Source organism: Vulpes lagopus, chromosome 1 (assembly GCF_018345385.1).
Source record: "Vulpes lagopus strain Blue_001 chromosome 1, ASM1834538v1, whole genome shotgun sequence".
Lineage (NCBI taxonomy): Eukaryota > Metazoa > Chordata > Mammalia > Carnivora > Canidae > Vulpes > Vulpes lagopus.
Window position 1 is genome coordinate 29,525,557 of NC_054824.1, and position 26,806 is coordinate 29,552,362.

The window sequence follows — 26,806 nt, forward strand, 5'->3', positions numbered from 1 at the left end:
CAAAGAAAAAAAATACTAAAAAAAACATTACAAGGCTGTTTTCTAGAGCTAGGCCTACTACATGTCCATTATGACTAATGAGATGGCAGGGAAGCTATTCAAAGCTGTATCATTGAGCAGTTTCTGAACATCCAGGAAGAGGGTTCTGGAGGAAGAAAAGCAAGTGGTGTCCAAAAGTTTAGAAATTAGAATGGCATTGAACTCTTAACAGCATTGTTGAAACCTAGAAGATAATGAAGCAATGCCTTCATAATTTAGAAGAAAAAAGATTTTTAACATAATCCTATCAGAGTCAGACTATCAAGTATGAAGATAACACAGTTTTAGAAATGCAGTGTCTCAAAATACGGACTTCAAATGCATATTCTCTTAGGAATGTACCATAGGATATACCTCCCCAAACCTAAGGATTTGACCTCCAGAAAGAAGACATGGAGTTTGGGAAACAGATTATCTAACACAGATAAGGGAGTCCCAGGCAGGCCTAGGGAATAACACCCTAGATTGAAGCAAAGGAGAGAAGATTGCGATAAACACTTTTTCAATTACAAAATGAAAGTGATGCATTCTTTGGTTTCTTTGACCACATGTAACAATCTTGAGATAAGCCATTTTGTCATATTGGAAGAATTAGCTAAAGGTGCTTGGAAAACTAAATGTGGAAAAGAAAGCAGTTATGCACTGCAGGGAAACAGAAGGCTGAACAAGAAAGGAAATATTTCCATGGTATCATTATAGTCATAATAATATAAGGTTCAAGGTAGGCAAAGGAGAAACTAGAAATGTAAGATGGAGATTTTGGAAGTAAGAGGCTGGGGATGGGCTGAGATAACCTCTTCACATAGCTCTGGCTGACTATTAAATGCATACAATAGGTGCCAGAGAGTTCAGTAAGAATTGAAGCTTGGGGAGACTTGCACATTTCCCATGCCTTTGATTTCATTTCTCAATCCACACACAATTGGGGAGCAGAGGCGGGAGCCTTAATGACTTGAGGTATTTGAGCAAAACCTGCTGAGAGCTAAACTATGCAGGTATAGTGAATACTCTCTAGGGAGCCAGGCTAAGCAAAATAAAACTGAGCAGAAACATTAGCAGCTACATGCTGTGGGAAGACATTTCATAGTTTGAGTCCAAGCTAGTCAGTTGACTACAACCCTTGAAAGAACAAAACAAAATCCAGAATAGCAACATTATATTACATACAATGTCCTACTTCCATTTAGAAGTTAAGAAACATGCAACGAAACAGAAAAGAGTGATTGATACTCAGAGGAAAAAAAGGGGATTCAACAAACAGGTGCTGAGTAAGTGCAAATATTAAATGTAGTAGAGATGTTAAAGTGGCTTTTATAAATATGGCTAAGAATTAAAAGGGAAAAAAACCATTGAGTGAACTAATAGCAAATCTCAACAGATTGGAAACTTCAGAACTATTAGTAATTATAGAGCTGAAAAGTACCATAACTGGAGAATTCACTAGGTCAGCTAAACTACATATTTGAGATGACAGAAGAAAAAGTAGCCATTGAATTTGAAGGTATATTAATAGAAATTAACCAATGCAAAGAACAGAGAGAAAAAAATCTGAATCAAAATGGACAGGACTTCAGAGATCTGTGGGACAATATCACATGTTTCAGTTAATGTGTAAATGGAATCTCAGAGGTAAGAAGAAAAAGAATCAGCAAAAAATATTTGTAGAAAACTATGGCTGAAATCTTGGCAAATTTGGTGAAAAATACTAACTTTTAGATCTAATAATTGCAGTGAAAAGTAGGATAAACACACAGCACTTCACCCAGGTACCTTGTAGTCAAATTGATAAAAGCCAAAGATGAAGGGAGAGTCTTGAAAGTACAAGAGAAAAATGAAGCATCACACACAGGGACTTCATGATACAATAAAAGGTGACTTTTTACAGAAATAGTGACAGCCGGAAGACACTAAAATGAGATATTTAAAATGCTGGGGTTGGGAACGAAGGGGCTGTGAACGAAGTCAACTAACAATTCTATATCCAGCAAAACTGTCCTTCAGAAATGAAGGCAAAAAATGAGCATTTTCATGTAAATAGGTGGAAGTGATGCATTACTAGCAGAGCTTCTCTACAAAAAAAAAAAAAAAAAAAAATGCTAAAGAAAGTTCTTTAGGCTGGAGTGAAAGATACCAAATGGTAACTGGAATCCATAGGAAGGAACAAAGGTCAAGATAAATAGAAAATATGTTATAAAAGCCAAAAAAAAAAGTATGTGGGTAAATTATCACAAAAACTCAAAAGTTAGCACAAAATTGAAGTCACCTTTTCCCTGCAATATGCCAATTCTCTAAAATTAGAACTTTTATTTTGATTGCTTTGAGAAGTAAGGACATGAATTAGACTACACCAAAAGGGTAGTAATTTTCTGCACAAAAATGTGAGAACCTAAAGAGCCATACCTTTAGTGTGAAGGTGAATCAGATGGAACAGGTGAAATTACAGACAGGTGTCAATCCTTTGGTGCTTTAGTGAATTTCATGTCTTGAACTTGATTAATCTGCCTTGGACTAGCTATAACACCTGTGTGCCTGGCAAAGTCAAATGCAAATCACCTTTGGAGAAAAGTACCATCATTGTGAAACATATTATTACCACAAATAACTTACCAAGCACAGTGTTCCCCATACAACCAAAGATAAACTAGACTTCTATCAATAAGAACTAAGAAAAACAGCAAACAATAGAAAGACATTTCTGTTATTGGAGTTATCAGATGTAAACTGCAACAACCATGCTTTACTATATTGAACCATATAAGAGACAGGATTGAAGATATCAAAAGGCAAAGGAAACAACAGGAAGCATATTTGGGAAAGATCTACATAAAACATATACCAAGAAGATCTAACATATGTTTTTTTGAGGTTTTTTGTTTTTATTTCAATTCCAGTTAACATATACTAATATTAGTATAATATTAGTTTCAGGTATATAGTTTAGTGATTCAGCACTTATATACAACACCTGGTGCTCATTATAACAGCTGCACTCCTTAATCTCCATCACCTATTTAACCCATCCCCTCACCTCACCTCCCCATCAGTTTGTTCTCTGTAGTTAAGAGTGTTTCTTAGTTTTCCTTTCTTTTTTCCCTTATGATATTTTTCTTTTCTTTTTTCTTTTTTCTCTCTTTTCTGTGAGAGAGTGGTAGAGAGAGGAAGAGGGAGAGAGAGAATCTTACCCCAGCCCCAAACCAGATTCAGAGCTTGATCTCACACCCTGAGATTATGATCTGAGCCAAAATCGAGAGTCTGATGCTTAACTGACTAGGCACCCAGGCGACCATTGTTTTGTTTCTTAAATTCGCATAGGAGTGATATCCTATGATATTTGTCTTTGACATACTTCACTTAGCATAATACTCTCAAGCTCTATCCATGTTGTTGCAAATGGCAAGATTTCCTTTTCTATGGTTGAGTAATATTCCTGTGTGTGTGTGTGTGTGTGTGTGTGTACCATCATTCATCAGTCAATGGACATTTGGGCCCTTTTCATAACTTGGGTCTTGTTGATATTACTGCTATAAACATCAGAGAGCATGTATCCATTGGAATTAGTATTTTTGTATTTTGGGGGTAAATACCTAGTAGTGCAATTGCTGAATCATAGGGTAGTTCTATTTTTAACTTTTTGAGGAACCTCCATACTCTAACATATTTTTAGTCACACTTCTAGAAGGAAAAGAAATATAAGGGAGCGTGGGCAATATTTGAAGAGATAATTGCTAAGAATTTTACAAAAGAGATAGAAAACAGTAAGCTATGGATTGACTTCTCATTAAATGAGACCCAGGTATGATAAATTAAAAAAAAAAAAAAGTCTATAGCTAGACAAACCAGAGTGATACTGCAAACAAACAAAAACCAGAAAATCTTAAAAGCAACTGAAGAAAAATGACAGATCACTTTCAAATGAGCAGAAATGATGGAAGTTTGAAGACGATGGAATGGTAGTATCAATGTGCATAAAGGTTAAAAACTGTTATCCTAGGATTTATATGATATGAAAGAACCAACACATAGGTAAATATATTTTCTGATGAACAAAAATGAGAATTATTCATTTCTAGTGGTTTCATTTTTTAATTATAAGAAATTATACTTTGTAGAAGAATAGAATTCTACCTGAAAAAGGTAGAAGAAAGTGATCTCAGATAGGAGGTCTAAGTTCAAGGATTGGTGAAGACAGTGGTAAGTAAGTGGAAGACATTAAGTGGATGCTAACTACATAAAGCAGTAATAGTAATACCTTGTAGGATTGAAATTGTAGAATTAAATTATAGTGTAACAGCAGTGGGATAAAAGGGATCGCTTCATGATGTTAAAAGGTTTAATTCTGCATCTAATCATGACTTCAAAATAGTAAAATGAAAATTGAACTAGATAAATTCATCTTCGTGGCTCTAGATATGTAATACTCTATTAAACTCATCGATTTTTTTTTTGCCTTTTTGTGTGTGTTATATTGAGCAATTGAAAACAGTTTCAGAAAATGTACTGACAATAACTTTCCATCTTAAAACAATGAAAAATTGTTTGGCACACCACTTTTCATGACTGCATAGAATTCTCTTGCCTAAATGTATAATTGTTTAGGCCAACCATTCTCTTTTTTTTTTTTTTAATTTTTATTTATTTATGATAGTCACAGAGAGAGAGAGAGAGAGAGAGAGAGAGGCAGAGACACAGGCAGAGGGAGAAGCAGGCTCCATGCACCGGGAGCCCGACGTAGAATTCGATCCCGGGTCTCCAGGATCGCGCCCTGGGCCAAAGACAGGCACCAAACCGCTGCGCCACCCAGGGATCCCTAGGCCAACCATTCTCAATTGTTAGTTTGTTTTTAGTTAATATAAGCATCTTTATAGATAAATTTTTATGAATATTTTTTTAGATAAATTCTTAAGTGTTTAATTATGGCATCAAAATTTATTTATTTTTAAAGATTTTATATATTTATTCATGAGAGGCACACAGAGAGAGAGGCAGAGACATAGGCAGAGAGAGAAGCAGGCTCCATGCAGAGAGCCCGATGTGGGACTCGGTCCTGAGAACCTAGAATCACGCCCTGGGCTGAAGGCAGACACTTAACCACTGAGCCACCCAGGCGTCCCTCAAAATATATTTAAGGTCTCCATCAAGTGGCTTTCCAGAAATCTATTATTTGCAGCTCTGACTGCAATATGTGAATAAGTGTACCCATTTCTCTATATCTTCATCATTGCTGTAGTTTGTCATTCAAATATATGTATTTGATGCCAATTACTAGTGAAAAGAAACATTTTTAATTGATTTTTTTAAAAATTCAGAATGGTTATGTTTATATTCATTTCTGTAAGATACTTAGTTTACTATTTAATTTTTTCTGTAAACTAAGTAATCACATAACCAGATTCATTGGGAATTGTATATTAATAAACTCAGTGATTAATAAACTAATATTAATAAACTAGTATTCTGGGAAAGACTAATGTGGGGTTTATAGCATCTTTGCATGGGCTGTAGGACACTATGATTAAAAAGCCTTTTTTGAGGCGCCTGGGTGGCTCAGTCAGTTAAGTGTCTGCCTTTGACTCAGGTCATGATCTCAGGGTCCTCGGATTGGAGTCTCATGTCAGGCTCCCCACTCAGCAGGGTATCTACTTCTCCCTCTTCCTCTATCCCTCCCCTCAGCTTGTGCTTGCTTTCTCTCAAATAACTAAATAAATAATCTTCAAATAAAAATCCCTTTTCATTGACTCCTATGTTTGTGACTATGGAAATTAGGAAGTCAAATGAGTAGTTTCTATTCTATGTAAGTGAGCTATGGCTGTGATGCAGCTGATTTTTCTAACCTTCCATATGTGTGAACAGAGTGTCATTGTACCAGATTCACTTGGGGCATGTCCAGATTCACTTGGGGCATGTCTTCTGAAAGAACATCAGGCCCTCTACAGTCTCCTGGTAGTCATCAGTGCTTTGTTGTCTTAAACTAAGTCATTTTGGAAAAATTTTTACTGAATGTGAATTTTACTAGTATACGTTTTAAATATTTAGTTCGAGATGTTATCATTGGGACCAACATGCTCACAAGAAAAATCTTAGTGGAATGTGGAGATTTTAAATTTTCTTATTTTTTGCTTCTAGAAACCACCAAGTTTTATATGACAGAGATAATTATTCAGCCGTCTGAAAGAAATTTTCCCATCATACCAAGGTACAAATGGCAAATTAATTATACTGTGATTTCAAATGTGGAAAATGATAGGTACAATTGATTATTTGGGAATTCATTTTTATTCTTACCTGTCTTTGTTTTAAATGGAAAAACAAAACCCTTCAAAAAAGACTTTTAAACAATTGAACCAAACCACACATATAAAAGACTTGAGGATTCATTTATGGTTTGTTTGTTACATAGAGGTATAAACAAATGTGTTCATTATATATATATCTTCTAATTCTGAAAGTTTTTTTGTGTTTCTTTCTATATGCCAGGTATCCAAGGTTTTATAATTTAATCATCAGTAGGTTTTTGAATAATTATTTCTGGGTTTAATTTGACATATTTAAATTTTGAAACACTCAGTTTTCAAATGACTCCAGTGTTTTAAAAAAATACGTATATATTACTTATCCACTAGATCCATTAGCGTTTTCTTTCTCTGAATCTTTTTAGTTTGCAAACAGAAGTTAACTATAGTATGTCTTCCAGTTCATTTATGGATATCTAAAAATTATGGCAATCTGAATATAACCTTAAAATTTATCCTCCTGTAAATACTTTGATTCTGTAACTCAGCTCTGACTCTTTGAGGGGATACAAATGGAAAACATTGTATGTAATCCTGTCTAATGTTTGGTAGGAAATATCATGCCTTCTTTTTTAACTTCTTCACTGGTTAATGTGCTACAGCACAAATGGAATATTGAATTGACTAATACAGTATTTTTTATTCAGTCAAGGGGAATAGTTAGGTTTGGGGTAGTAAGTGTGTTAAGGATCAGAGAATAGTTAATAAGAAGACTGGAGCAAACAAATACATTGAAATATATTAAAATCCACATTAGCACAGTCTGTGAAGGAATGGGCAGTGTACAGAAAAGTCTAGTTGCACATACCTCTACCTTTTAGGTACCCTGTGGATATTTTTGGCTCCTCTTGCCACTTAGAGTTATTATGAGAGGTACATTGTGAAAATTGATTTCTGTTCAAACAGGTCTCAGTTTGTACAGAGCATTATCGCCCAGTGTCTGGTGGAACTCTCCACTGCTAGAAGCACTTTTAGATTCACTGTTCAAGGTCATGATGGAAAAGTGTACATCTTGGTAAGAAATTATTTCGGCTTTTTGTAGCTTGGTAATCCAGGGCCTCAGAAATTTTTTAGTCTTGCCATTCTTTTTTCTTTAATTCTCAGGTCAGGAAAACAAATTAAAAATTGAATTCATAATATCAGTTTAATTCACAAATCAAATTCCCTTAATTTAATAACAAAAGATCAAGTGCCTCTATGTGGTAGGTATGAGGAATATGGAGAGAAATAAAACCTGATTCCTGCTCACACCGCAAAAATTTTTCACTCCAAGTTGTTAATGGCTTTTCTTGATCATTACAACATAATTCTGTCTCTGTCACTTTTTTCCCCTCTATTGACTTTTCCCTGTTGATACTCTTCTGTTTAAAGAATACTCTTTAATACTCTTCTGTATTCTCTTGCTCCTGTTTCTGTGTATGTGTGTATGCGGTAAGAACACTTAACATGAGATCTATCCTCTTCATCGGTTTTTAAGTACATGATAGCAGTATTGTTAATTACAGGCATGCACAGTATTATACGGGAGATCTCTAGAACTTACTCATCTTGCCTATTTGAAACTCTATATACCTTTTAATGAGCAACTCCCCATTTCTCCCTCCTGTAGCCTCTGGCGACTACCATTCTACTCTCTGCTTCTATGAGTTGGACTGTTTTAGATTCCTTATGTAAGTGGAATCAGGAAGTACCGTCCTTCTGTGTCTGGCTTATTTCACTTAGCATACTGTCCTTAAAGTTCATCTGTGTTGTTGCATATTACAAGTTTTCCTTCTTTCTTTTTTTAAGAATAATATTCCATTGTTTGGGTGCACCACATTTGTTTTATCCATTCATCTGTTGATCGGCATTTAGATTGTTTCTGCACCTTGGCTATTATAAATAGTGTTTCAGTGAACATGGGGGTACAGATACCTCTTCGAGATCCTGATTTTAACACTTTGATGTTTGAGTAGTAAGAAGTCCTCCAGTTAGTGGAATCAACCCCTGCATGTCCCACAAGCACTGTTATTGTTTCTGTTAAAAAAAAGAAAATGGTCTGCAGAAAAGAATTTGGGTGTTTACGTGAAAATCCAAGAATCAGGGCCTACATCTCTTCTTTTCCTCCATATATTGAACATTTCTTATTCTATAGGTACTGTTCTAGGCATTCATGTTAGGAAAAAAATATGCCATTAAGGAACTCACAAGCTAATAGGGAAACATGGTAGCTAGAAGGAGGGGGAGAGTTAAAAGTTGTTATTAAGTGTGGCTTTGTAGCTGGCCATCCATTATGGGGACCCCATGCTTTCTGATTCCAGATCATTTCTACCAAAGCTAACATACTTTTTGACTGAAGTGACTATGCCCCATAGTCATAGTCTGAAATTAGTTTTAATTTTCTTTTACTATAAGGGTTTTCAAGTTAAAACTTGGGAATAGGAAATACCTAAAAACCTAAAACCTGCCAATATATATTTAAATTTAAAAAAACTTCCTCATTATAAAACTAATACATTCTTAAAACATTCAGACAACATGAAGAATGTAAAAGAAGTGGTGGTATTCCCTCATCTTCTTTCCTTGTCTTGCTACATCATAGTATTTGAAGGTAGATGTTATTAACAATCTGGTATGTGCACTTCAACATTTTTTCCCTCCCTGTATGCAACTGTATGTTCACACACTCACGTTTGCTTTTCTGCTTGTGAAACATACCTGAATCACATGATGAGCATTTTTCTTCCTCGTGTTTACTTCACACAACTGTGTACGTCATAAAGATTGTTTCTTGTTAGTGTTAATATAAATAAGAGTCTTTAATGGCTAGAATTCCAGTGTGTGGTTGTTAAAGACAGTGCTGGGAATAAAAATAATCTTTGCATGGGTATTTTAGTACTTCTTTCCAATTTTAGACAGAATTTGTGTGTTTAAACTGGTAATTATCACCCCCCCCCAGAAAAGTTATACTAATTTATCCCATAGAATGAGACATTCTTGATCTCCCACCCAAATCCTCCTTACTCAAGTTGGCACACCCATGTCCCAGCTGTTGAGACATGTGGGCTGCTACAGGCACACAGCTGCCTGTCTTCAGAGACATGCCCTTACATGACAGATGCCACCTTGTTCAGAAAGTTACCTCTTCCCCACTCTTGCCCTGGTCTGTCTGCTGCCTGTGATTTGACCCTGGGATAGAAAGCAGTGGCCTCCTGGCTCAAGGTGGGACAGACCTTGTAGGTGCGATTCTTGCTTCAGAGGTCTCCATGCGGTCAGGCTGAAGCCAGACTCCTGCTGACCCCTCAATAAATAGTGTGCATCCAAATCTTGAAACACTCTTCCACTAGCAGTTCCAAACCCTCTACTGAACTGGATGTTACCATCTTTTTGTTCTTGCTGATCTGATAAGTGAAAAAGGGTGGCATATGATTTTTACATTTTTTTATTACTAGTTATATTAACATTTTTATATGTTTATCACTTCTTCTGTTAATTCTGTTCATATTCTTTGCCTTTATTTCTGTTGGGCTGTTTTGCCCCCGTATTGATTATTGGGAATTCTATAAATTACAGATAATAACTTTGTTATCTACATATTGAATATTTTCTCCTAGTTGTCTTTTTTTTTTTTTTTAAACTTTATGATCTCAGCAGCTCTAGTAGATGTTACACTTTGAAAGACTTACCATACTTACAATTATATACTGGATTCTCCTATATTTTTTTCTGGTATTTTTATACTTTGTATTTTGTTTTTTAGTGGTGGTATGAAATATGGATAGGGTGATGATAATATCCTTATGCTTGGACTTTTCTCTCCATATCTTTAGCTATGGATTTTAAACTCAGATAGTTTGGTGATTGAATCTTTGAGAAGTTCCAAAAGTATCAAAAAGTTCTCCTTATTGGAAGATATCTTGAAGGCAGATTCAGGTTCTGCCTGGAATGCTGTCAAGGTCCTCTACCAGCCATGCATCAAAAGCAGGAATGAAAAGTAAGTTGTTTTTGTTTTCTCATTCCACATTATATTTTAGTTTTCTTTTGCCATTTAGTGTTGAGAAATTAATGAATTAAATGGTACCATACCACTTCCGTATTTGAAGTTTCTAGGAGTCATACTGCTAAATATTATGCTTTAAAGTAGATTGAATTATTACAGATGATTCATGCTAATGTGCAGGAAGCTTCTTTTACTGAAAATAATTGGTCTTTTTCTTGTAATCTCAGCTGTCTATGCATATGGCTGCAGTACTAAATCAGGCATCAATAGCTATGAATATTTACTGAGAAGCACTTTCCAGGCATTCAGGATGCAGTCATGAACTAAACACAGTCCTTTCTTCCTGGGCTTGTCATTGTAATAAGGGGAAGGCAGACCATCAACAAAAGAGGCATGGAGTAATGGTACTGATATGCCTCTCTTAAGAGCCAGGCACTCATCAGAGGGCTTCTGGCATATTTAAGCCTAACATCAACCTGCAGGATAGGTACTATTATCACCCCCATTTTAGAGATAGGAACACTAAGACACAGGTGTTGATTTACTCTAATGAAATATAAAGCATGGTAAAGTAGTTGGGGAGAGTAGGATAGGTGGAGGAGGTTGTCATTTTACATTGAAAAGTCAAGGAAGTTTTCTAAGATAAGATGGCATTTAAGTGGAAAACCTGAAGGAAGTCAAACAGTGACCCTTATCTGAGAGAACAGTGTTCCTGGCAGAGGGAATGGAACGGAAATTTTATACTTGTCCTGTACTCTCCAATGACTTAGATCAAATTTGTACTAAGAACAGAAAGATCCCAGTCTTTTTCTAGGAAATAAATAAGAAATTTTGAAAAATTGCTCATCTTTTCTTTTTTGGATTATATAAGTACAAATTATAAAATATTTAAACAGACATACATAAACTAATATATGTAAGTTCTCCACCATGTCCCTCTCCGGAAGTAAAAAGGATGTTATATATTCTTCAACTTCTATTTATTTTTCTCTTTTTCTATTTATTTTTTATCAACATAAAATGAGTGATACATGTGTATTTTTTATACTTAAAAAGGCAACACTGGGGATCCCTGGGTGGCGCAGCGGTTTGGCGCCTGCCTTTGGCCCAGGGCGCGATCCTGGAGGCCCGGGATCGAATCCCACATCAGGCTCCCGGTGCATGGAGCCTGCTTCTCCCTCTGCCTATGTCTCTGCCTCTCTCTCTCTCTCTCTGTGACTATCATAATTAAATTAAAAAAAAAAAAGGGCAACACTGTACAGTCTTAGAGATTCTTTTATTTTTTTAAGATTTTGTTTAGTCATGAGAGACAGAGAGAGAGAGAGAGAGAGAGAGAGAGGGGCAGAGACAAAGGCAGAGGGGGAAAGCAGACTCAATGAAGGGAGCCCGATGTGGGACTCGATTCCGGAACTCCAGGATCATGCCCTGGGCCGAAGGCAGGTGCCAAACTGCTGAGCCACCCAGAGATCCCCAAGATTCTTTCCATGTTAGTGCTTGGCATTTTATGAAATGGACTTACTACAAATAATTTAATTATTTTTCTGTTGATAGATACTTGGGTTATTACTATTTTGCTGCTATAATTAGTGTTGTGCTGTGTGTTGTTACACAAATTTCTTTTGTAATTATTTGTACTTGTTTATGAAGGATTTCTAGAAGTGTAATTGCTGCAGCAAAGGTATGACATTAAATTTTTTTTACCCTTTTTTAAAATTTATTTTTTAAAAGATTTTATTTATCAGGCAGCCTGGGTGGCTCAGCGGTTTAGCGCCGCCTTCAGCCCAGGGTGTGATCCTGGAGTCCCGGGATTGAGTCCCACGTTGGGTTCCCTCCGTGGAGCCTGATTTTCCCTCTGCCTGTGTCTCTGCCTCTCTCTCTCTTTATGTCTCTCATGAATAAATAAATAAAATCTTAAAAAAAAAAAAAAAACGAACACAACATTTGTTAAATGAATGGTACATAGTTTTCTGTTCATCATTATATTTGATAATTTGTGTTCATCTGTTGATGACTGTAGATTCTTGTTACCATAGTCTGCCTTTATGGATTCATGAAAAAGAAAGAATATACCAGTTTGGATGTGTCAGTTTGTTTTTTGACAACTTTTGGGTGCTAAGGAAAAGGGATTGGTAGTAGATTCAGTTACAGTGGTGAACTTACATTCATTATCGTGAAGAATCTTTTACACTGCTTCTCTTAAGGAGTGTGACAAGAATTCAGTGCACTGTCTCATTATTTCACTCATTCCTAATCCCTGTGATACTGGAAATATAATAATATAGTCAGTTGCGTTTTGCTATATTTTATTAGTGGACTTTTTAAACTTTGATGTCTTGGGGACATAATAAATGAGTTTGATGATTTCAGCTTGCCTGTTGTTTATAACTGATTTTGTCGTGCTTTTTCTCCTACTACTGGTTCACTCTGTATCTCCTAACGGTAGGAAGGGAACTTCATAAATTGGGTAAGCATCCTGCGAGTTACTTGCTTTTGTCTTTAGAGACATTGTCTTTTAAGGGACATTAGTTTCTTTCTTTGGAGGCATTACTGAGTAAACCATAGACACCCTGGCATATTTTTGGCATGTGAGGTGGTGCATTAACTATTATAGTCCAATCGGCTGCAAATTTATTTTTTATTATTTTTTTAGTGGAAATGTGGATTGCCAGATGGCAGTCTAAAAGAGGAAAACAGCAAATGCAACTATGGTTTTAGTTCCTTGAGCACACACATAAAGTGGCAGGTAATATATTTAGAATGTTCTTTCTTTCTAGCAATAGTCACACGTCTTGACATTTTGAAGTCTATTGTTTTTTATCCCCCTACCCCCTGTGCATAGTTATCCTACAACTTATGTTGTTGATTTCGCATATCAGAGTTTAGAGCCTAAATGTTAACTTTGTAGCTTTGGATCCGAAATTAACTTCTGCAGTTTAATTGTGCTAATTCATTGATTCATCTATGTCTTTATATTCTCTAGACTGGAAGTAATTTTGCCTCTTAGGGGACGTGTGGCAATGTTTGGGTCATTTTTAGTTGTCACAACTTGAAGGGCTACTGTAATCTGATAGGTAAAGCCCAGGATGGCCTTGAACATCATATAATGCCTCAGAGAGCCTCTACAAGAATTATCCAGCCCCAAATGTCAGTAGTGCCAAACTTGAAAAACCCTGTCTTAGTCTATCTCCTGAAATCAGGCTGTGTCTGCCTTTCCCTCTGGTGTCACAGCCCACAATTTTCTTGACATTTAATTAGGCCAAACAAATAAGAGATGTTTTACTGAGGCATGAGCTCAAACTTCTGTAATCCCACATGTTAACAACTTAGAGTAAACAGGATAAATACAAATATAATATAAATGTTTATTGTTATACTTCTCTCATTTTCTTTTAGGGAAATGTGAAAAAATAGATTTATTTGTAATAAACAATGATGAAGAATTTTATAGGTTTCAAGTCCTTTGTTCTTAAATATTTATGAGAATTTACAGGAATGTAATCAATCACTGAGTGTAAATCAGTGGGGTTTTTTTAAAAAAGCTAAATTGAATTCTCTTAACTTATATGAGTCCAAGTACTGGTAGTGGCTCTTCCCACATTTTTCAAAAGGTAAAATATCTGATTAAAAAACCTGGAGAATGTAAATTCTTTTTCCACAATTAGTAGCAACATTTTCCGGCAAAATATGTTGAGGGAAGAAATGATGATATGTTATCTTCACCCTTAGTTTTGGTGAATTTAGAGATTATATTTTTAAACTAACTAGATTTTTCTTTGTTGGCTCTGTATTGATAAATATTCTTTCTAAAACAAAGTATTGTTTACCTTAATATAGTCATCATTATTGCTTTAAAAAAAAAGATTTATTTATTTATTTTTGAGACAGAGAGAAAGCATGAGTAAGTAAGCAGGGTGGGGAGGGGCAGAGGGAAAGAGATAGAGAAACTTTTTTTTTTTTTTTTTTTTTTTTTTTTTTGAGATAGAGCAACTTAAGCAGGCTCTGAACTCTGTCGTGGGGCTCGATCTCACAACCCTGCAATCAGGACCTGAGCCAAAACCAAGAGTGGGACGCTTAACCAACAGCACCACCCAGGCACCTCCATTATTGGTTTTTGTGATGAAATAGAAACACATAAATTACACCCATATATATACATTTCATATGAATAAAATAATATTTGTTGTTGTTATTTGTGAAATAGTATTTTTAAATCTTTTTTCTCCTTTATTTCAGCAGGTAAATTGAAATTATGCCTAATTTTTTGGGGGGGGTTAAAACCACATATCTTAACCTTTTTTAAAAAAGGCTTATTTATTTGACAGAGAAAGAGAACAAGCAAGGGGAGCAGCAAAGGTAGCTACAGAGGGAGAGGGAGAAGCAGGCTCCCCACTGATCAGAGAACCCAATGTGGGGCTGGATCCCAGGACCCTGGGATCATGACCTGAGCCAAAGGCAGACACTTAACTGACTAAGCTACCCAGTCACCCCCATCTTAACCATTTTTAAGTATACAGTTTCAGTAATGTTAAATCTATTCACATATATGTTGTGAAAGAGTTCTCCAGAATTTTACATTCTGCATCTGAAACTCTGTACCCATTATACAGCTCCTTTGCCCCTTCCCCCAGCCCCTGGTAGCCACCATTCTATTTTCTGTTTTTATGAACTTGGCTATATTAGTCTGCCAGGTCCATCATAACAAAATGCCAAAGACTAGATGACTTAAAAACTAGAAACTTATTTTCTCAAAAGTTCTGGACACTGGAAGTCCAGGATCAAGATTGGTTTCTGGTAAGGCCTCTCTTCCTGACTTATAGATAGCCACAATCTCACTATGTCCTCACATGGCCTTTTTTTTTTTTTTTTTTTTTTTTTTTTTTTTTTTTTTTTGGAGAGAGAGGGAGAGAGAATAAAGAATAAAGAGAGATGGGGAGGGGATAGAGCCAGGGAGATCTTGGTTCTTTTCCTCTTCTTAGGACAGCAGTTCTGATTAGAGCCCCATTCTAATGACCTCATTAAGTACTTTTTGCAGGTTCTATCATTAAATACAGTCACTTTGGGGTTAGAACCCTAACTGTTGATATTCTTTTTAAGAATTTTGGGGGAACACAATTCAGTTCATAACACTAACTACCTTAGGTACTTCATATAAGTGGAATCATGGAGTATTTGTCTTTTTGTAACTTACTTATTTCACTTAGCATAATGTCCTTAAGATAGTTAATCTATGTTGTAGCATATAACAAGATTGCCTTTCTTTTTAAGGCTGAGTACTGTTCCACTCTGTGTGTGTGTGTGTGTGTGTATGTGTGTGTGCGTGTGTGTGTGTGTAATACTTTTGTTTATTCATCCCTCAATGTATATTTGGTTAACTTCCTGTGTATTATGAATAGTGCTGCTTTGAACTTGGCTGTGCAAATCTCTCTTTGAGATCCTGCTTTCAGTTCTTTTGGAGATATACCCAGAAGTGTGATTACTGGATCAAATGGTAGTTCTATTTTTAATTTTTTGAGGAACCTGCATACTGTTTTCCATGGTAGTTGTAGCATTTTACATTCCCTCAAGAGTTGTTCTAAATTCTCACCAACACTTAACCATTTCCTGTGTTTTTAAAGGACTTTATTTTATTTTTTAGGATTTTATTTATTTATGAGAGAGAGCACAACCAGAGGGAGAAGCAGACTCCCTGCTGAACAGGCAGCCCGATGTGGGGCTTGATCTAGGACCCAGGGATCATGACCTGAGCTGAAGTTAGATGCTTAACCAACTGAGCCACCCAGGCACCCCTTAAGGATTTTATTTTTAAGTAAATTCTATGCTCAATGTGGGGCTCAAACAACCGTGAGTTCAAGAGTTGCATGCTTCACCAACTGAGCCAGCCGTGTGCCCCTATTTTCTCTTTTTTTAAATAGTAGCCATCCTAATGGGTATGAGGCGATATCTTATTGGGGTTTTGATTTGCATTTCTCTGATGAGTGATATTGAGCATCTTTCATATACTTGTTGGCCATTTGTATATCTTCTTTGTCTAAATGTTCAAGTTCTTTGCCCATTTTTAAATCAGATTATTTGATTTTTTTTGTTGTTGAATTGCAGGAGCTAATATATTCTGATATTAACTCTTTATTTTTTTATTTTTTTATATTAACTCTTTAATCAGACATGAGCTGCAAATATTTTTTCTTGTTTCATAGATTGTGTTTTTTTATTGTATCTGTTGATTGTGTCTTTTGATCTTTTGATACACAGAATTTTTTAAGTTTAATGCAGTTCCATTTATTTTTATTCTGTTGCCTGTGTATTCATAAAATTATTGCTAAAGTCTGCTTAATTGAGGTGCCTATACCTGCTGTGTCAGATACTATCATTGCCTGAGATAAAATTAGGTGATTTTGAGGAAATTTAGAAGAATTTGTCCTTTTTGACTGATGAAAACATAAACCAAATGTTAATTTATGCTAATTTATATTTAGCAGAATATCTAAGACCTGCTATTTAATAATTATATAACGTAAAACACTTCACATGAATTTATTTGGATAGTGTGTGAATATGATGCTAGAATAAATAAATTAGCAAGCAAACAAATGAATTGGCAAGTGTTACCAATCCCTAAAGGGCACTTTATTAAAGCATTTCAAGTGTTTTTTATGTCCCCAGATAGAAGTCATAGACTGACATTGTCAGTGCACTCTAATTAGGGCATTCCATTTGTAGAATAGGATTAATTTAGACTTCAGATATGAATGTCCAAGTATTATATTTATAAGTGAGGAAACTGAGGCTCAATTAGAGAAATAGTCACGTTGTTAGTTGGTGATAGAGCCAGAATTTGATCCAGGTTGTCCTTTTTCATTATATCATGTAGTCCTCACCATAAAATTTTAGGAGATCTGAAAATGTCACTATAAATGTATATTTTTCCCCAAGAATAATTCCTTTGGTAGTTTAGGATGTACCAGCATTTTGATTACTCCCCAAAATATACTGCTTACTGTACTATATTAGTAAATATTTATGCATCTTAATACATAACATCAGCAGTGGAAACTTCTGACTTCTAGTATGTTCATACCTGATCTTCTAGAGTTTGAGGATACAAATGTAATTTTTTTTCTCAGAAGTCCTTTGCTGTAGCTTCTTAGAACAGGAATCCATTGAAAGGAAATTAATCTAAAACAGGAAAGTTATCAAATAGCTCTGGGAAAACATAAATGCTTATTTGGAAAGTACTTTCCGCACATTTGTTGGACACTTCTGTATTATCACTTGGATATACCTATCTAGAAATTGTTCTTCATTACATAGCAAGTTGAGCACATACTTCTTTAATTTGTAACTGGAAAAATTACACTCTGTAAGTACAGTGGCCTAAATTCAGACTTATTTTATTTGGAATTCTTATCCATAAATTTATAATCATTAAGGAAGATATAGGAAATAAGACTGAGACATATAATAAAAGTGAGCTTTTTCCCTAGAGATACTAGTCAAAGCATGTTTTACCTATGGACAGCAATTCATCTTTTGGAACCGCTTTCTGGAAAGAATCTGGGTTCCCTCTTCTAATGTAAGAATGTGAGATAAGTATAATCGTGAACTGTGGGAGTAGAAAAGGAAAAGGGACCGGAATTGGCTAAATCATGAAAGAGGATATGTTATGAAATTGTTACTTCATTTTTCTGTGTTTTCTAATCATGTGCTAGATGTTTTTACGAGTCCAACCTGGAGTCTTCACTTTTTCACATCAGAAGGGTTTGGGTTTTCCTTTTCCTCTTTGCTATTACCTACCTCCTCCTATACTTGCTATTATGTGTGATTCTAAAGCAGGAGACCAAAGATTACTGCCATAAAGGAATTACAGGAAAGTTAAGGCAACATGTACAAAGAAAAATTCTTTGAAAAGAGCAAAATCTACATACATGCTGAGGAAAGGGTTTTCATGGAAAATCATAATCATTTGAATCAGAGAAAATAGAAAAGAGATAAGTACTTTACTCCACCCTCACCCCAGTAAAAGCTGCAGAGGGGTGGGCAGGGAAAGCATGCATGTTTTCTTTTTAAAAGATTTTGTTTATTGAGAGGGAGAGCACACAGGCAGTGGGGAGGGGCAGAGGGAGAGAGAAGAAGAAGCAGACTCCCCTTTCAGGAGGGATCCCAATGCAGGGCCCAATCCCAGGATCCTCTGATCATGACCTGAGCTGAGGCAGGCATTTAACCAAATGAGCCACCCAGGCACCCCAAAAGTATGCATGTTTTCATGTAGGGAGTTCCAGTAGGCTGTTGCCGATGCAGTGGCAGGTAGCTCGCATAGGGGTTAAGTGGGGAGTAGAGAGTGGCAGTCATCTGCCCATAGAGATGCTCCCATTTATCTGTGTGGCAAATGAGATTCTCATCAAAAGCTTTTATTTGAAGAAAGGGTTCCACAGCTGATACAAAAATGCTTGAGAACCACTGTTCTCTGTGCTGCACTTTTCACCATACTGGGCTTGAATTCACTGAGTCATGGCAAAGTCACTCCTTAACAAGATTGACCACATTGACGTAGTTCTAATTGACTGAATTGTCTTCCTCTTATTGAGCTATCTGTATCCCAGAAACTCATATCCAGAGCTATCAAAAATGAATCTGTCGATTCTTGAATATGACCACTCTTCAAATATTCAAATAATCTGACATTCAGTCCTAGGTTTTCTCTTTTCCAGGCTTAAGAGCCTCAAATGGAATGGTTTCAAGCTCCCTTTTCCTTGTGCAGTATTTCTGTCTCTCTCTCCCTCTCTCTCTCTTTTTTTTTTTTTCCACTTGGTCTCCTTTCCTATTACTATCTTGATTGCCTATGAGATGATGTTGCCCCGGTATCCTGTCAGCTTTACATAGATAGGGTGAATCAGAGAGTGGCTAGAGCTAGGGATTCATCCTCCAGGGCTGTCTTAAATTATATTTTTATGAAATATTTTATTTATTTATTTATTTATTTATTTATTTATTTGAGAGAGAGTAAAAGCATGAGCAGAGGGGGAGGGAGAAGCAAGACTCCCTGCTGGGCAGGGAGCCTGATGCAAGGCTCTATCCTAGGACCCTGGGATTATGACCTGAGCCAAAGGCAGATGCTTAATGGACTGAGCCACCCAGGTATCCCTGTTTTAGGTAATTTAGATGGAAAGAGAAGAAGGCATTTACAGTGGTACCAGACTGGAGAGGCTGAATTTCAAGAACCCATTGAATTTGGACATTAAAAAAGTTCTCAATCTCAGGTGTTGAAGATGTTCATTTATTCATTCATTCAACAGATATTATTAAATCCATACTATAGTGCTAGGTACTGCAAAAAGAAAATTGATCTAAAAGAGATGTGATGCTTTGCATCATAGACCTAAGTAGAGTCTAGTAAATTACAATATGATCAGTGCTATGAAAAAAAGCTATATAGTGCTAGAGGAGCAAATTGTAGGGAGACCAGCCAGGCCTGGATAGGATTCCAGGAAGAACTGATGCTTGACTGCTGTCTGTAAGAGGAGAATAAGCAAACTATGTAAAGAGGCTCTGGGCAAGAAAGAAAGCAGTACAAAGGCCCTCTGGTGGGAGAGGACACAGTGAGGACAAGAGATGGGAAGACCAAGGTGGCTACCTGGCGAGAATGAGAAATGAGGACACAGTAGGGAGGAGCCAGACCAACTTAGGATCTTAGAGACATTTTAAAGAGCTTTGTCTTTGTATTTATCATAAGAACAATAAGAATCCATTGAATGTTTTGTCCAGAGAGAAGGGTGAGATGGTTTTATTTATGCTTCAGAAATATTATCCTGGCAGCCAACTAGGGAACAATTGGATATAGTAGATCAGTTAGGAGGCTATTGCAGAAGCCCAAGAGAAATGACTATAGTAGACGATGGTAGCTGAGATAGATTTGAGAGATAGTTGGTAATATTGCAGTGTTTGTGATTGATTGGATTTTGGAACCAAACCACTATTTATTGGGATAGATAACGTTGGAAGAAGATCAAGTTTTGGGAGAGGATAATGAGGTTTGGTTTTATATGTGTTGAGTTTGAGTTACTATATGAGTCATTCAAGAGGAAATAGCAAATAGGAAGTTAATATATAGACCCAGAGTTCAGATGAAAGTTTTGGGCTGGGTTTTTAGATTCGTGAGTCATCTGCATATTGGTCATAATTGATGACAAGGTCAGGGGTGGGATTGTTTAGGAAGAGAGAATGGAAGGACTGAGCTGTGAAGAACTACCCACATTTATGGGCCAGAAAAAGGAGGATGAGTCTAGAAAGGAGCTAGAGGAGCAGCCAGAGAGGTAGGAGGGAAACAACAGAGTATGTTTCATAGAAGCTGAGGGAAGAACAAAATACTTTAAGAAGGTGGAAGTTATCAGATCAGAAGCATCTGATAAGATAAGATGTTGAGTATAAAATGTGTATTGGATTTAGATTGAAAAAGTTTTCAGTGACCTTAGCAGGGATTGTTTTGTCAGGTGACAGAGCTGGGAGCTGGATTGGAATGGGTGAGCAGTGAGTGGCAGGTGCTGTGACAGAAACAATAAGTTTAGCTTAAAGGGGAGGAGCGATACGAAGGGGACAGGGAACTGACTGCAGTTAGGCAGATGCGGTTAGACCTTCTTGCACCTGTTCAAAAGCCAACAGCAAGGATCTTATTGAGAAGAGGCTAATTACATGTGAGAAAGAAGTGGTGATGGATTCCAATAGGATCGGGCAGTCTCGTATCTCAAGCTCAGGTGTAACAACTAGCCTTCAGAGGAGGGTTAATTCCTTTTCTGTTACTGGAGGGAGGATCAGAACTGGAATGGATAGAACAGGTATGCATACTAGGTGTTGGGGCAGTGAGAGACTTGTCCTCCAATGGTTTCTATTTTATCAATAAAGTAGGAATGGTGGGGGAAGAGGCCTAAGAATAAAAGGGGTGAGTGTAGTAGACAGTTGGAAGTTTGAGAAGAATGGAGAAGATTCAAAATGGTCATTTGGAGAGGAGGTGAATGAGATGACTAGAGAGGTGTGGGATTGGTAGGTGTGGTTCACTGCCCATCGAGGTTTGTGGTTGTAAATTTATAGTGTGACTGTCCAGTGTATCATCTTCCCAGGTTTAAGCACAGAGAAAGCATAGTTGGGGTCAGCAGGATTCAAGCTTTATTGTCTCGATGCAAAGAGTGTCGTGTTATTTTTGTGTTATTAAAATGACAGACCATAGAATCTATGTGGCCTGTTTGAAGACTGAGAATTGGAGAAGGACTTTGGCTTCTCAGCTGCTGAAATGTAGCTTTGATAGAGGAGAAATTTACTTTTCATTGTACTGCTAAAGCTCCTCAAATGTTATTTTAAAAATATCAAATTACTGTTGTGAAATGATCTCATTTAAATATATTAAGGAAAACTGTAGTACTTTAAATGGAGCTTTAAGCACTTATTTAAATATATGCTCTGAGTTAAACGTTCTTCAAGATTTTCCATATGATTTTTGTGATCCCATTTTATAGGGAAATCTATTGGCTTAATGTGGGATAATGAGTATAAAAGAAAAAGTGCTTAATCTTCCATAGCTGCCAAATTTTAGTTTGACATTTGTCATCTAGAGCAACTGCAATGGTCCTGGTTAGTTCAGCTTTTATTCTAGTCATTGAGAAAGAAAAATGAACTTTGGATTCTATGATCAACTGGAGTAGAGGGAAGAAGTCCTTTTCAATAGCACGTGGGGATTTTTTTTTTAAATCCAGATGGCTGCATGAGTCCTCCAGGTACTCGCACCTCTGTTGGAAACAAGATACGTTGAACATTACGTCATTGACCTCTCTGTTGTTAAGGCTGACTGCTGTGACAGTAAGTGCTTGTCTCAAGGACCTAGGCAGGACTTCAGGCCCCAGGCCTCCTGTAATACTGCCAGTCTCCATGGGAAACCCTGTGGATCACTGCACGGTAACAACTACCAGAACCTTACTCTAGCCATTTTCTCTCCCATTTCAGAGGAAAATTATCTCCCTACCTTAAAAACATTGATTACTCATAGTTCCCCAGGTAAATGATGAAGACATTCTCCTTGTAAAATAACTTCAGCATCATAGAATAAAGCTCAAATCCCCTTGGCCACCATCTCGATAGAAGTCACCACCGTCACTACTCTTTATCTTAACATAGACATATGTTTATAAATGCCCCAGGAGTGTATATAGAAATGTTTTGTATGTTATCTTTTATATATCTTTTCCTTTTTCTTACCGCATATGGTAGTACCCTCCCACAGTCTGTTTTTTCACTTAGCATTATATCTTCTCACTACATATAGATAGATATCTCATTTTTAACAACTGTATGATGTTCCATAATGTTTACAATTTTTGTCTATTACAGTTTTTTATATTTTTATCTGATACTAACAATTATGCAGTGAAGACCCTTGTACATACCTTCTTGTACAGTTCTACAAGGACTTGTTTAAAGTGGATGGGAAAAAGTGGAGTTGCTGCTCCTGAGTGGATAGGAAAAATAGAGTTGCTCCTGAGATATATTAAGTTTATATTTTTTAAAATGAACTTTTTATTTGGAAGTAGTTTTAGATTTATAGAAAAGTTACAAAATGGTATAGATGGTTCCTGTGTACATAGCCTTCACCCAGTTCCAGTTTTGCCTCATATTATCTTACATTACCATGGCACCTTTTTCAAAACTAAAAACCACATTGTTACCTTAATATTAACTAAATTCCAAGCTTTATTGGGATTTCACCAGGTTTTCTATTAATGTTCTCTGTTGTTCTAGGATCCAGTCCATGATACTACTTTACATTAATTCTTTGTGTCTTCTTTGTTTCCTCTGGTCTTGGACAGTTTTATAGACCTTACTTATTTTTCAGAAGGATTGATTAGGAATTTTCTAGAATGTCTTTTAGTTGGGTTTATCTGACATTTTTCTCCTGGTTAGACTGAGATTATGGGTTTGGAAAAGAATACCATCACATTATATCAGGGGGTTCAGAGTTCCACAGCCATCACTGGTGATGTTCACCGTGATCACTTGGCCATTTTTTTTTCACTATGAAGTGACTTTTTTTTCTTTACCATATTCTGTTCCTTGGAATCTAGTCCCTGATTCCAGCCCCCCTCAAAGGGGAAGGAGGAAAGTAAGCTTCATCTCCCGGAAGAGGGGTGTTATCTATATGTATTATTTGGAATTTTTACATAAGGAAGATTGGTTTCTTCTATTTATTCAATCATTTTTATCTGATGGACTCATGTATATTTATTTTATAACTTGGGTTATAATCCAACACCATGGTATACATTTTTTTATTTATATGTTTGTTATTTATTTTCTTGTTTAAATTGTTCTAGGTTTGGCTTTTGGGAGCTCTTTTAGGCTGGCTCCTGGGTCCCTTTGACATGCCCCCATACTAATAATTCTTGATCACCCTTTTACTTCCTGATACTGCAAAATGCCCCAGATTCATATTTTTCCCGGCCCTAGAATCTGCCAACAGGAGGAGTTCTGGTTCTTTTTATTAGAGAGTAGGGAGTGGCCCTTAATACTGATACCTTATTTATTATTTATTTGTTTTAAGAGTCTATTTACTTATGTATTTGAGAGAGAAAAAGTGAAAGAGAGCACAAGTAGGGGGACTAGCAGAAGGAGAGGGAGAGAGAATCTCATCCCTGCTAAGCACAGAGCCTGATGTGGTGCTCAATCCCACAACCGTGAGATCTTCACCTGAGCCAAAACTAAGAGTCAGACACTCAACTGACTGAGCCACCCGGACACCCCACCACTGATATTTTAAATTTTAATAGATATTGTCTAATTGTTCTCCTAGGAGCTATTTTCTTTGGCACTTTTACCCTTCTCCTCATACCTATTCCAGTGTTTGATATCATCAGGTATACTAATTTTGGTCAGTCTGATAGTCTAAATCTCCTTCAGATTGATAGAACTGCATCTTTTTCAAATGAGTGTTTTTCTTAGTGTGGTTGAATATCTGTGTTTATGCTTACTAGCCATTTGAGTTTTCTCTTTTGTCAGTAGCCTGTTCAGGTTATTTGGCCTACTTAAATTTGTGTTTCTGAATGTATGTATGTGTATGTGTGTGCGTGCACCCACCTGTCTGTGTTTGGTATTGGGATTTCTTTCAGATTGTGAACCCTCATCCTTTATCTGTTGGAAACATTTCTTTCCATCCCTTAGCTTACTTTTAAACTTGGTTTATGATGTCTTGTTATGTATTTGATCCTATCAAAATTAGAGTCCTATCATAATTTGATCCTATCAAAATTAAAATTGGAATTGGCAGGCTTTTGCATTTGTATCATTTTTAAGGAGATCTTCTAACAAGTTCACTTATCTTCTACTTCAGTTATTTACTGAAGCTAATGATCCAGACAGAGATTTCAAGAGGTCATCAGTAGGCAAAATCATTTGCTTTTTCTTAATCCTTAGCATTTATTTAATCCTTATTCACCATTTCTTCTTGGATATATTTGCCCTGGCATTCACCTGGTTTTCTTCTGGTTCTTTGGCCTGCTCTCTTTCCTTTGTTTTGACCTCTTCCCTTCCTCCCTTACATTTCTGCTTTTTGCTATAGCTTGACAACCAAATCCCTGATTTCTTTTTCCCTTTTGCTAAAGCTCATCTACTCTCATTGTAGAAACTCTAATTTCCATTGAGTAAAAACTTTCAAGTCTGTATTTTCAGACCTACATTTCACCAAGTTTTTTGCTTATATCTCTGTCTTGTTTCTGGGTTATCCATGCCAGATATCCCATTGGCTTCTCAAATTCAATATGTGCGAGGTAGAAGAAATTCATTAATGTTCCTGGTGAACATATGTTTTCCTCTCATTTATATCTATCAATGGCATCATGATTTTTCTTAGTCACCCAGGCTTAGATTGTGAAGTTGGCTGTTGTTTCCCAGTTCCTCTACTTCCAGGCAGTTTGGAGGTGATGTCCAGTGTTCTTTCTAAATCTCCTTCATATCTATTCTTTTTGTTCTCTTTGGTATTGTTAATCAACCTAGTTCAGGTATTCATTACTCTTCACGTGAAGGTTATGTGCATCTGTTGAGCCTGCCAGAAACTCTGTAGTCCAGCCTAAATTATGTAGCCAGCTAGCCATCCCCAATTACATCACTCCCTTTCTTCCTCCTGCCTACCCAAAATCTTTATCTCCTTGCATTATTGTATGAGTTCTTCTATAGCCTGGCTCTGGTTTAACCACTTTAGTCCTGCCTTGTCCTATGCCTGACGCTGATTTTGTTGTGTCCAATCAGAATGGAATTCTACAGCTTCTCAAATATTCATCTGTGCAGATCATAGGTAGTTCATTATGTTTAAAAGTTTATAATTACCCATAGGACCCTAAGCTTTCCATTTCAACCAATGTCCGTATTATTTTGTAATATTCTATAAGAAAGGGATTGATATGGCAGTGGACATCTTTGTTTATTAAGTGTTCTTACATGAGTAAGGTCTTCATTAACAGACCTATAAAATTTTTTCTTCTATTGTGCATGGCTAATACATGCACATCCTCGGGAATTACATGAATTAAATATATAAAAATTTATTCTAAGCCCTGTGGATTTCTGGGTTTTTTTTTAACTCTTATTTTCTTAGCATCTCTTATTTCCATCACATAGCAACATAAAATAATGATACCTTTAGTGGTAAAGTGACTTAACCTTGCTAATTTTATCACAGAGTCTGTTTCAAAATCAATAAGGCCAACAGGGAGGTTGGGAGACACAGCTGACATTTTATGTGCTAGGTTGTTTAAGTTAACTCTGAAAGTTACTCAGGCTTAGTTGGTTTTTCTGAATAGGAGTGTCTCTGGGTTCAAATAAGGCTTATAAAGGCACTATAGACTCTTATTCTGATATTCTTTTCCTTGGTGATATTCTTTTTTTTTTTATTTTCTGTGCATCTATATCGTCTTCTTTTTTGTAAGCTTGCTATAAATCCCCTCCTCTTTAAAGTCTTTCAAGATAAGTATTGTAGTTTTAATGATCTAATAAAGATATTTACTATCTTTGAGCTTTTACAATGTATCATACTTGTTCTAAGTTTTGTAATACATCGTATCATTCATATCATCGAATCCTTTTAACATATGTGTGGTAAAGTGTTGTAGTTACAAGTCATGGAAATTAAGGTTACTTGCCCAGTGAGGCACAGCTAAGATATAATAGATACAGGATTCAAAAATAGGTCTGTCTTCAAAACCCTTGGTTATATCTGCCATGTGTCCTTGTGTCAGTGTTTATAGACCACCATCAACAAACACTGCCTGTAAAAGAAAAAAAAAAAAGTGGAAATGGATTTATTTACAAAGCACTGCTTTTAGACTCTTCAGATTGATACCATCGAGACTTCTTCCTGTTAGCCCCCAAGTAAGACTAACTTATCCACTCTTTTTACCTACCTAACGAAGCCTAAACTTGGCTTCTGCTTCTAAACCTAATTTCAGTGTCTACTCTTTTTCCCTTCTGGTTG

At 36.3% G+C, this 26,806-nt stretch overlaps 1 protein-coding gene across 7 annotated transcripts in view; it reads left to right on the plus strand.

Annotated features, from left to right (window-relative positions):
• The window catches only part of UBE3D (ubiquitin protein ligase E3D), a 156,688-nt gene that overhangs the window by 37,385 nt on the left and 92,497 nt on the right, over positions 1-26,806 (plus strand). For 6 of the 7 annotated variants that reach the window (XM_041762593.1, XM_041762627.1, XM_041762638.1 and 3 more), the window contains 3 exons: positions 6,163-6,232; positions 7,236-7,344; positions 10,139-10,302. In XM_041762593.1, the coding sequence (XP_041618527.1) occupies positions 6,163-6,232; positions 7,236-7,344; positions 10,139-10,302 (343 nt within the window). The remainder of the gene's footprint in view (positions 1-6,162; positions 6,233-7,235; positions 7,345-10,138; positions 10,303-26,806) is intronic. The other variant, XM_041762601.1, reaches the window with a different exon arrangement.